Genomic DNA, 13,140 nt, shown 5'->3' with positions numbered 1-13,140 from the left:
CGCCAAACAGGAGGGTTCCCTCCCAGTCGGGGAACACTTTAGCAGTCAAGGACATTCAGCCACCGATCTTCGGGTAAGCGTTCTCCAAGGCGGCCTTCGAGACACACGACAACGCAAAATCGTCGAGCAGAAGTTGATAGCCAAGTTCCGCACCCATGAGGACGGCCTCAACCGGGATCTTGGGTTCATGTCACGCTACACGTAACCCCACCAGCAAAAAGGGGGAAAAAATTTATATGTTTTTTAAAATTCTCTCTCTCTCTCTGCCTTTTTAAGTTTCTTTCTGCTTGCCTGTGTAAAAGACACAATGTATATCGAGTGTACTGGGACGTTCTGTTCTCCGTGACTGGCCTGTTTGAATAACAACGACACCTTTTGATTGGTGTGATGCTGTCCCAACATCGTATAAGATATGCGATTTGAGAACCTTTTCATTCAATCATCTGACGAAGGAGATAATCTCCGAAAGCTTGTGATTTTAAAATAAATTTGTTGGACTATAACCTGGTGTTGTAAGATTCCTTACATAAAAAGAATGTTCAGGCTGCTATCTCCCACTCCATTCTTTCATTATAGGATTTTCTTCACCGTCTGCTTTTGTGGGTAAGATCTTAAGATTAAAACTTATTATTAAAATGTTTATTTGTAATGAGAGAGGCATTTTCAAAAATAATGGGGATAAATGTTCTGAGACTCCGATCCTGGCTCAGCGCCTCGCTCGATAGGAATTTAATGGCCAGAAAATGGGAGCATCACAAATTGTATGTGTTCTGTTTTCAAATTTGTGCTCGTGTCAAGCAAAACCCTGCACCAGTAGCGGGGTATCAGAAAATAACTTCTGTTTCCTTGGGAAGGCAACCAGTCCTACATTTAACCAAAAACTGGCTGTGGCTTTAGGAACTACTACTCAGCTCAAATTATGCTTTTCATGAATAAGGAGAACTTTTGCATGCTTTTATTTCTGAAGAAATCCCTTTTACATTTGGCATCATTCAGAAATGATACCATGGGCTCAATTTTAAAACCGAGCCAGGAAGGGGGCGGGGAGTGGGGGGGGGGGGTCAAATTGCGGACGGGAAAACCGGGTGTACGGGTGTAAGGACGTCTTTTTTTTTGTTGGTTTGCCGTCCGACTGACCGGCCTGATTGACAGGCTGGTCTCAGTTGGACGGGAGAGCAGCCAGGGAGAGGACGTGTTCCAGTAAGTCTTCAGGTAAGTCTTTGTTTGTATGGATGGGGGGAGGCATGGGGGGGCATGTAGCAGCATGGGTGGGCACAGGGGCATAGGTTGGCACAAGGGCACGGGTTGGCATGTGGGCATAGGTAGGCATGTGGCATGAGTTGGCACGGGTATAGGTTTGCACGGGGTCGTTAGTCATGGGGAAAGGGATCGGAGGTCAATCACAGTGGTCCGCAATCGTTGGGGGGACGGGGTCGGGGGTCCACGATCGGGGTCGGAGGTCCGCAATCGTTGGGAGGAGGATCGGGGATCGGGGTCGGGTGTCCGCGATCTGCAATCGGGGTCGGGGGTCCGCAATTGGTGATTGGGGGGGTCCGTGGTCGTTGGGGGGTCGCTGCAGGTAGGCTTGTTGGGCCTGGGGGAAGCACTCCTGCTCCTCCCGGCCTACAAGCTGTGCCAGAAAGGCACCTATCTGTTTGTCTAGGGCCTTCTCGCCTCCTCTCATGAAGCGTAAAAGAGAGGCCTGGGAATCCTGGCCCCCCCGAGTTTGAACTCGGAAACTGTTGGAAAGTGGAGGCCTGAAGCCTCCTTGAAAGGTTCCAAGGCCCTGCCCACCTCCTGGGAACGGTTTGGTCGCCCGCCCCTTGTCCCGCCCCGGTGAAAACTGGAATTGGGCGGGTTGGAGGTGGGTTGGGGGCGGGTCTGAAAGGGTTGCAATTTTGAATGCCCCCCCCCGCCCTCAACTCACCTATTTTTCACTGTTAAAATCATGCCCCATGTCTTCTGCATGTTCATTTCCCTAACCTTTTCAAAGGCAGACTGAGAAATATTTGGTGTGACAAATCATTAAGTGGTTTCATTTCACAGACAGTGTGAATAACAAATTCTACTGGGAGTGGGTTGGTCACTAAAACCTTTCAAGAAGGCTGCCGGCCTCCATTTTTGTAGATTTTGCAATTTGAACCCCTAGGGGCCAGGATTCCCGGACCTTCTCCTTCACTCCTCGTGAGAGGAGGCAAGAAGGCTCGAAACTGCAAGTAAGTGCCTTTCTGGCACAGGTTGTGCACCCCCTAGCCCCAACAAGCCTATCTGCAACGACCCCCCAATGATCGCGGACCACCCCTCCCGCCCCTGCCAAACCCCTTGTCCCGCCCCATGAGAACCAGAAATGGGCAGGTTGGAAGCGGGTTGGGGACGGGTCTGAAATGGTTGCGATTATGAATGCTCCCCGCCCCCAACCCACACGTTTTTTAATGTTAAAATCGTGCCCTAGATTTCTACATTTCAAAAAACTTAAATCTAGTAATTATGTGTAAACTATAGTTTAAATATATAAACATTACATTGCACACTACTCAAACATTAATTCAGTATATAAGCCACAATGCAAGAGTACGATCATGCAAATTTGATGACTTTTCAAAAATGTAGATTTTTAAAGTACAAAAATTGGTATTTAATACATTACTCATATATCAATAAAAGATGGTGTTATTATAAATGCATAACCCTGGCATAGGCCAGTTGGGCCAAATGGCCTGTTTCTGTGCTGTAAATTCTACATAATTCTATGCAATTAAATGCATTTTGAAATATGCTTTGAGATGTCTATTTTATAGATGATTGTTTGCTATAGGACACAGCTTTGATGATTCATTACAATATGAAATAAAACCTCCTCAAATTTTGTGCTGAATTTAAAACCATGAATGATAAAAAATTATTAGGTACTGTGACAACTAACAATTCAAAGTAATCAAGTACTAAGGATAATTCAACCTCAAAGAAATCATGGAAGAGTTTACTAACTTCACATACAAATTGATTGCAAACTTCTTTTTTACTCGTTCATGGGATGTGGGCGTCGCTGGCGAGGCCGGCATTTATTGCCCATCCCTAATTGCCCTTAAACTGTACGAAATGCAATAAAATAGGACTTTTTAAAATTATGACTATATGAGCTCATTGTTTAACAATCCTTTTTTCAAGAAGGCGAAGCTTTTGCTGAACATGCCGCGGTTCCAGCTGGATGCAGAATTTTCCTTTTTGTATTACGGTAGAACTGGTGTCATATTTTTGGCCTGAGTAATTAGCCAAATGGAACCATTTCAGATCATTTAGCCCTTGAAGTGTGAAGCTGCTTATATAACACTACTTTCCACAATGGGGGACAGTAATTCAAATTATATTAAATTTGCATTTCACTAAATGCTCCCTTCTGGTGATAATTGGCGGTAGTGTAAAATGGGCGGCATCATATCAGCCACCGGTTATACTTCCTGCTCGATATTCAGTTCCAGTGAAGTCAATGGGGCTGTTTATCGAACTGGGCATACAATGGGCAGCCCACATGATACCGCCTGGTCTGTGCTACTGCCCAAGATAAATGTCTACCCCAATATATTTGCTTTATACGAAATGGCACTTGGGGCTAAAACAAAGTGATTTTGCCCACCCTTACACACATATATCACCTTGTTCAATGGCTGTATGTTTATTCAGTGAACTAGATGATAAACAGGCCATTAAATTGATCTTTTTTCTTTTACATTGCAGCCACAGTATATAAAGTATAGCTGATTGTAAGCTAATGTTCCTTTCAGAAATGTTCCTAAAACTGTTACACATTGTATTTTGTTTGGTCATTAAAGTTATTACTAGCCCTAGGGGACTCATTAGCAGGCCATTAATGATCAAAGTGATTGTTGTATCAATGCCTTGAAGACTTTGATAACATTTGTGCATCAGATTGAAAACATTAAGTCATGGGGGTCTGATGTGCTCTTAGCACAATGAATATGCATTAAGCAAGAGTTATTTTTCTCTCCTTTAGTACACGAGCAGTAACACAAGTTTACTCAGTGTCCCTTCTTGGAACTTTGGTACATTACAACTAAAGAAAGAACTTGCATTCATGGATCAGCTTTCGTGTCCTCAGGCTGTCCAAAGCACTTCAAAACCAATTAATTACTTTTCAAGTGTGGACACAGTTGTGATGTAAGCAATTTGTGCACTGCAAGATCCCACAAATGGCTATGAGATAAATGACCAGTTAATCTGGCTTTGGTTGTGTTGGTTGAGGGATGAATGTTGGCCAGGACACTGGGAGAATTCCCCCTCCCGTCCTCTTTGGAAAAGTGCCATGGGATCTCATCTAAACATATGTAAGGAATCTTACAACACCAGGTTATAGTCCAACAATTTTATTTTAAAATCACAAGCTTTCGGAGATTATCTCCTTCGTCAGGTGAGTAGTGATTCACTACTCACCTGACGAAGGAGATAATCTCCGAAAGCTTGTGATTTTAAAATAAAATTGTTGGACTATAACCTGGTGTTGCAAGATTCCTTACATTTGTCCACCCCAGTCCATCACCGGCATCTCCACATCATGTTCATCTAAACAGGCAGACGGGGCCTCGGTTTAACATCTTGCCCAAAAGACAGCACCTCTGACAATGCAGCACTCTCTCGGTACTGCACTCAAATGTCAGCCTAGGTTATGTGTTCAAATCTTGGAATGGGGTTGAACTCACAATCTTCTCACCAGAGGTGAGAGCACTACCAATGAGTTTCTGGGTCAGAAGGTTAGGGATGTTGAGCAGTCAATCAGAATACATCTGCAACAAAGCAGCTAAATCACATATAATAGGGCATAAGTGTTATAAACAATACGTGATATCAATGCAGCAATGAAATGCATAAATTCAAGTGCTTATGACGGGAGCAAAGAGTTCTCAAAAACCCTCTCAAGAACAATGTGCATTTATATAGCATCTTTAACATAGAAAAATGCTTCAAGATGCTGCACAGACATAATCAGACAAAAATGGAAAGCGAGCCAAAGAAGGATATTGGTGACTAAAAGCTTGAAAAAGAGATGGGTTTTAAGGAGAGTGGTAAAGGAGGAGAATGTGATGGTGAAGTGGAGGGGTTACGGGAGGGAATTATAGAGCATAGGACCTAGACAGCTGAAAGCACATTCACGAATGATGGGGCAAAGGGAGGGGAAAGGAATACACAAGAGGCCAGAGTTGTAGGAACGGAGAATTTGTGTGGGGGGAACTACAAGGCTGGAAGAGGTTACAGAGAAAGGGAGGGGTGAGGCCGTGAAGGGATTGGGGACAATGGGGGACTGGGAGCCAAAGTAGGTCAGTAAAGACAGAGATGATGGGTGAGCAGGACTTGATGCAGGATAGGATTCGGGCAGCAGATTTTTGGATGAGCTGAAGCTTACCGAGGTTGAAGGGAGGGAGCCAGCAGGAGAGCATTGGAATAGTCACGGTGGAAGTCAGTGATCTTTGTGACGGAGAGGACATGGGATCAGAAGCTCAGCTTTGAGCCAAATAGGATGCTGAGGTTACGAGCAATCTGTTTCAGCCTGAGACAGCACTTGATGAGCGTGCACCATTACATCTGTTGCTCCCTGAAATACCTGATGTGCTGTATTGGCTTCATGTTCCCACTTACCCTCTACCTGGAACCTACCTTATTGCAGCTCCTCTTCAGCAAGCATTCGTATGTCTCTTCCAATAGCAATGTTATGGAAGATGCTACAGTGACTTAGTAGTATACCACTCTGAATCATATTTCAAGGACCCACCAAAGCAGCTCAAATATTGGAAATGTTAGGCTAAGAAATAAAGGGCTGCAATACTGGGCCAAATTTTGCTGGAGTGGGACATCTTATGGCGTGCCCCATTAGTTAGACTTACAATTGCTCTTTTAGGTTTTAAATTTTTTTGCCCACAAAGTTGCTGGAAGTGCGAGCTGATAACGGCGCAGTGAGGGAGACAGGGCATCTGGGACCCTGGTCAACAATGGGACAAACAGTGTATGTATCTCCTTTACCAATGAGATTAAAGGATTGAGAATAGAGGAAGGACTGAGAGGTAGGGTGAATTAGAATGGGTGAATTCAATGTCAAATCAGGCACAGAAAGAGAAATAAAGAGAGAGATTGGATTAAGAGAGAGAGAGAGAAAAAAGAGACAGAAAGGAAAAGTAAGAAAAAATGTTTAAAAATTTAAAAATTGACATTTTAAAAATCTATTAAAACCATTCACAACCTGAAAGAATGAGACTCCACGCTTATAATTGTTTACTTTCTGGGCAAGAGTGGTTGATTGGCAGTCATTAACAATTATCACAATCAGAATTAAAAGGGTCCTTACACTGACAATTATTAGACCGAACTTCCTGTGGCAAGTTTAATAGACAATTAATGTGCAAATGCAGCAACTTCATGTAAATCACGAGGAGGTTAAACATGAGATGTCGTTTTCACAAAGCTAACGTCGGAGAGGCGCAACTCGGCCAGCAACTTGTGGCAATTCGCAATTCACAGGATATAGAACCATAGAACCATAGAATATCTCCTCCTTGCTACAAGTTGCTGGCCAATTTGCTCATGAATAACGGCGTGCATCATTCAGACGCTGTTACTTTTTCAGCAAAATATGGCCCAGTTTATTTATTTGTCAGGACTTTGTATCATTTTAAGTTTTTTTTTCTTAAAGGGTCTGCAAAGGGGTCATCAAGCCACATTTAGAATGTGTAGCTCATGTCTCTCAGCAACCAACCTTACAATCACTTTTTCAACACTAACATCTGGGATACTCTTAATTCCATTAAACTGCGTGATGTTGCATATTGTTCACACATTAAGGGAATGGTAAACTTTTTTGTTGTTAAAAAAGGTGCACTGCCTTCAGGTGCATGGATGCTGAGATGAGGGCAATCAATGGTACCTTGTACTCAGAGGAATGCCGCACAACCTAGAAAATTGGGTCTCCATCACCAACTGGTTCTGTATGTCAATACTGAACTTTGTGTATGTAGATGTATGATAGAAAGCAGCATTTTACTTCTGGGAAACAGTGATGAACTGCATGCTGGCTAATTGTATAGATATCTGCTATTAGTGCCTGGAATGACCCAGTAGCATATACATTTAGCGCAGTGGTCACTTTTACTTTAACCGAGAATGCCATGTGGATCTTACTTCTTCCTGCAGGTCTGACTTCGCTTTTCAAATATTCGTTACAAACTCTTTTGTATCTGGAATCAATACTATATCATTGATGTACCTAGGTTGTTCATCAAAGTCCCACTGATCCTAAACCCAACTTCCTGGTCTTAGGCCTAATGATGAAGCAGTGCATAAAGAGGTTGAGGGTCTCCGGGAAGGTAATTACAGAACTTTATGAAAAGGCAGAAAATGACCTAAGGGTGTCCTCAATTATTCAAAAGGCTTGGTTTAAGATTGTGAAAGTTACAGCATGTTTTCATGACTGAATCATTCCATTTACCTGAAGGGACTGTCAGGTATTAAGCAAAGCACCATTTGTAATCAAAGGGTGAATAATGCATCAACTGGAATGGCTGCCAACTCATCCATTTTCACCAAGGCATTAATATACAGTTGAAAAGACAATGCCAATTTGATGTTATTGTTGGCTTTCCTTGGGATTTTGGTGACATCACTGCACTTACATGGAAATAAGGTTACCAACAGCCAATTTGATGTCATACATCAACTGCTTCCATTCACCTAATATGCAGGCATCTCGACTGCACAAGGAAAGGTCTTGCATAAGAGTGTTCAGTACTTAGGGTCAACATATGACTCCTTGACCTTTAGTCAGTCTTCCATCTGTGCAGATTTTGAGCATGATAACTGAATGCAAGGCTAGCTGTTAGGGTACTTGACCTACAGGCTGAAAAGTTGGTTCATGACCCCATTGTGCAACTCACACACTCTAGATAATATAACCTAACCAGACTCGCAATACAGTGCACTACGAGAAAACAAATGCTATGGGCATTCAAACTGTGACTTTTGTACCTTGATCAATCGCAGAATGTCAAATTATGGAACATGTTTATTGTGTGCAGTGCACTGAGATGGGTCTCCACCTCAAACTTACCTAGCCACTGAGAAGAGTCTCCACCTCAAAATCACCTATTTACTGAGAAGCATCTCCATCTCAAACTCCCCTATTTACTGAAAAGCATCTCCACCTCAAAATCACCTATTTACTGAGAAGCATCTCCACCTCATACTCCCCTAGTCACTGAGAAGCATCTCCACCTCAAACTCACCTAGTCACTGAAAAGCATCTCCACCTCAAACTCACCTAGTCACTGAAAAGCATCTCCACCTCAAACTCCCCTAGTCACTGAGAAGCATCTCCACCTCAAACTCACCTAGTCACTGAGAAGCATCTCCACCTCAAACTCCCCTAGTCACTGAGAAGCAACTCCACCTCAAACTCCCCTATTTACTGAGAAGCATCTCCACCTCAAAATGACCTAGTCACTGAGAAGCATCTCCACCTCAAACTCCCCTATTTACTGAGAAGCATCTCCACCTCAAACTCCCCTATTTACTGAGAAGCATCTCCACCTCAAACTCACCTAGTCACTGAGAAGCATCTCCACCTCAAACTCACCTAGTCACTGAACAGCATCTCCACCTTAAACTCACCTAGTCACTGAAAAGCATCTCCACCTCAAACTCACCTAGTCACTGAAAAGCATCTCCACCTCAAACTCACCTAGTCACTGAGAAGCATCTCCACCTCAAACTCCCCTAGTCACTGAGAAGCAACTCCACCTCAAACTCCCCTATTTACTGAGAAGCATCTCCACCTCAAAATGACCTAGTCACTGAGAAGCATCTCCACCTCAAACTCCCCTATTTACTGAGAAGCATCTCCACCTCAAACTCCCCTATTTACTGAGAAGCATCTCCACCTCAAACTCACCTAGTCACTGAGAAGCATCTCCACCTCAAACTCACCTAGTCACTGAACAGCATCTCCACCTTAAACTCACCTAGTCACTGAAAAGCATCTCCACCTCAAACTCACCTAGTCACTGAGAAGCATCTCCACCTCAAACTCACCTAGTCACTGAGAAGCATCTCCACCTCAAACTCACCTAGTCACTGAGAAGCATCGCCACCTCAAAATCACCTAGTCACTGATGAGGCGTCTCTACCTCAAAATCACTGAGGAATTCCTCCATGTTACAGCCATCCAAGAAAAATAATTCAACAATCTGCACCAGTAAGTGAGGTACATCAGCAATGAAAGTTGCAAAAATACGACTGTAGACTATTCCATTTGGAAGAATCTCTTCCTGAGACTAAAAGTAAGGTGACACGCCAGCTCATCACATTAACGTTACACCCACACAAACTATTAATCATAGAAACCAATTGCAGGATAAATCAAATTGCCTTGTAATATGATCAGTTGACTGTTTCCTACTTTCTCACTGCATCCATTTCCATTAATCTGAGCCTACTATTGCCTCTATGCCTAGTCAATTATATATGTAATATTTCACACAAAGGCAAAAAGGGTGATTCAAATTAATTTATGAATGAGTTGAACGAGTGCTAAATGTGCCTATGTGGTTTTCCTATGTGCAATTCACGTACTGCTCACCAAGAGTCAAGGTACTAATGGAAGTGCATCCTGAGCTACCCTGCTACCATTGATGGAAGGTGGCTCATCAAATTGAGACCTTCACTTTGACATGAGTCCATGGTGCTCATGATTATTACTCTTGGATACATTTAGATAGTAACAGCTGGTCAAAGATTTTTGAAACACTGTGTTAGTTACACCTGAATTAAAGCACTGAAATTACATTTTGACAGCCTGGACAGAAGTTTCCTAAAGTGCCTAAATAGGAGTGAAAAACTAAATGTAATTAATGCGCACAACTGTTCAACATCAAATTTACTCAGAGCTATTTTACAAAGTTCAGCCAAAGACCAACGTTACTAACTGTGAAACAAGTTAACAAGTCAAAATATTTGAAGCTTTTAGGCAGCAAGTAAGAAAAACGGCTCAATTGGTGTCCTACAATCTTATATTAGTAGCAAAGAAAGCCATGTGTCCTACTGTGATTCCATTATAGTTTTATTATAGTCCCTAGGCTTAGTAAGTACCAATTAAATCTAGTATTCTGTACAAAGAAAAACATTTATAGTTACCTGTTCAAGTCTGGATGTGCCATTCACTGTCAAGCTGTCGCAGTGGCTGTCTTGTGAATTCTGTTTGCACAAGCTCCCAGAGGCATCTTTAAACATTGTATCTTTTTCCAAAATGCTATCCTGTTTGGCAATAGGCAGGGCGAGAGGGTTGCTGAGGGATTGAGAATATAAACAAGTTAGACCACCTTCTCCTGCAGAAGGTTAGCAGTCAAGAAAAAGTCAAATTAAAATCAAGGCATCTCTTTTGACTCAAGCACTATTAACTGCCACCAGCACTTAAAACTCCACGTTGTATGTCAAAAACAAAATGATACAAAGAGAATGTACATAAGCTTATGTTTCAGCTGGCTGTATGGACCAAAGACACGATCGTATTTTTAAGAACACCCATTTAGTCGACATATATTGTCGGGGGGGTTAGAAAATAATGAATATTAATGATGGATTGCAGACACTTGTGTGTGAACTATAGATGTTAATGGCTGATATCCTTACTGAACTCAGCAGGGATATTGATCCAGTAGCAGATGGTTATAGAACTAATTCCAACAGTGCAGAGACTCAAAGTTCTGGTATAATGAAATTATCGACCATCACATCCTGTTAAATGAGTGTGGTATCTACATAGCAGTTTCTCCTTGGCCAAGGTCCATATCACATCTTGAGTAATGGGGCCAAGTCTATTTCATTTTTAAGTAGCAGCAACATTGTTTCTTGGGCATGTTGCAGGAGTTGGAGTACACTTGAAGAACGAAGAACAAAGAATGAAGTCCATACTTGATCATCTCATATGAATTATTTAATAGTTCAAAGCTGAATCTCAAAACTGGAAATGGGGTTTATAGTAAGTCATAAAAGCATGTGGGCAGTAACATAATTTATTAACTTAACATTACAATGAATGCATTATTGTAACATGGTATTGTGACCTCTTGACTGCCAGGATTATTTTAACCTTTGATGTGGCACAAATTTAATCACTTTTTCCCATTTATTTTTACTTCATTTTACACTTGCAAAAAATAGCACACCCCACAAAGTATCTTTTAATTTACTAGTAGATCTGAAGATGCACTGCTCACAGACAAATAAAAATGTTCAACTCTCTTCCTTGAGTACCTTAGAAGCAGTACTGAGGGAGTACTGTATTGTTGGATGAGATGATAGAATAAGGTCCTGTTCTGGTAGTTCAGGTGGAGTTTAAAGACTCCATGGTACTACATGGACACGATGGGCCGAAGGGCCTCTATCCGTGCTGTATGACTCTATGACTCTATGACTATTCAAAGAAATATCCTAAACAACTTTGCTTCCTGAACCAACACTACCACAAAAACAGATGAATTGATCGTTCTTCTCATTGCTATTTGTGGGCTGTTGCCAATTGCCTGCCATGTTTGCCAACATAACAGCTGCTATTGGACTTCAAAATAATTGGTTGTGCGTGAAATGCTTTGAGACATTTCAATGTGATAAAGTGCTACATAAATGCCATCTGTCTGTCTTTCTTTCTGTAACTGTTGCTCTGCTTCTACTCCATTCCAATTATTTTTTAATCTCTCTGTCTTTCTGGTGTACTCTTCAAGGCAGATTTTCCAGAGCCCGATTTTGGGTATAAACTAGGAAAATGAGCGAAGGCCTGTTCTGACATCCAATGCCACTTCTGGGATTTTCCTCCAGAAGTGATGTCGGACATATAATTGGTCCATCTAAATATAAGCGCATTTCCCATCATTTGCGCCTTGGCAACGCTGGCCCAAGGAACTCTAATGCATTTCTGGCTTTCAGCATCGTTGTGGGCAGTGGGTTTAGTGGTTAAATATTAAATACATATTTTCCCTCAATGCAGTCAATTGCATTAGTCAAAGAGGCAAATTCAAAATTGAAAATCATTTTTTTTGAGATCTTCAGCTGGCACCACTGGCCATGATACATTGTGGCAAGGTGCCACTGAAATTTCGCTTCCATGAGCTGAGACATATAACCTGGAAGCACTATAAATGGCCCTGTCACCCGCCCTATTGATTTCAATTGCCCTAACCATGAGAAATTGGCCAGGTCAGGGGTGCAGGCAAGGGGCAGACAGAGGTCTCACCCCATTGACGATCTGTTGCTACTGCAGCAAGGAGGAAAGTTTGTCTCTTTTTCTCCGTCTGTGTCTGCATGGATATTATATACTTTTTCCATTATTGGTATCGGTATCTCTCCGTGTCTGACTTTTTCCTCAATTTTTCTCAATTATCTTTTTGGTTAGTCTCACCTTCCTCTATCTCCTCTCTCTTTTGCAAGTCTCCCTATTTCTCTCTCGCATGTTCCTTTACTAAAGTGCTCTATATCTATGTCTAAGCTTTACTAAAGCCCAGAGTATGTTGTGCATGTGATTTCCCCACATTTAGGATTAAGAATTCCTCTGGTAGCTATACGTAGCATTCTTTTCTCAGCTTGGCTCAGTTGATAGCACTTTTTCCCGTGAGTCAGTGGGTTGTGGGTTCAAGCCTCGCTATGGACTTGAACACATTGGGGATGAATTTTCTTGGGGCTTCTCCCACTCCACCACCATGACTTTGGCAGAAGTTCTGCAGAAACGGGGTCCACCCCCATAATCTAAGCTGGCACTTCAATGGAATTCTAAGGGAATGTTCCATTGTTCAAGGTGGGGTCTTTTAAGGAGGCATTAAACTGAGGCCCCATCTGTTCATACGTGTGTATGTAAAAGATAACATAGTACTATTCGAAGAAGAGCAGGGAGTTCTTCTGGTGCCTTGATCAATAGTCATCGCTCAACCATCATCACAAAAATGGTTATTCATTTACTTGCTGTTTGTGGGATCTTGCTGTGTGCCAATTGGCTGCCATGTTTCCTACATTATACAAATGACTGCACTTCAAAAATAACTAATTGGTTGTGGAGCCCTATGGGAATTCCTGAGGACATGATAAGGTGCTACAAGT

At 42.2% G+C, this 13,140-nt stretch overlaps 1 protein-coding gene across 1 annotated transcript in view; it reads right to left on the bottom strand.

Moving 5' to 3' along the window:
• myo16 (myosin XVI) overlaps positions 1–13,140 on the bottom strand; it is a 773,985-nt gene that overhangs the window by 422,333 nt on the left and 338,512 nt on the right. Inside the window, exon 10 of the mRNA XM_067986709.1 lies at positions 10,189–10,339. Coding sequence (XP_067842810.1) covers positions 10,189–10,339 — 151 coding nt within the window. The remainder of the gene's footprint in view (positions 1–10,188; positions 10,340–13,140) is intronic.

This window comes from Heptranchias perlo, chromosome 6 (genome assembly GCF_035084215.1).
Source record: "Heptranchias perlo isolate sHepPer1 chromosome 6, sHepPer1.hap1, whole genome shotgun sequence".
NCBI lineage: Eukaryota > Metazoa > Chordata > Chondrichthyes > Hexanchiformes > Hexanchidae > Heptranchias > Heptranchias perlo.
Note: the sequence above shows the minus strand (reverse complement) of the source record. Positions and strands in the feature narration are given on the sequence as shown.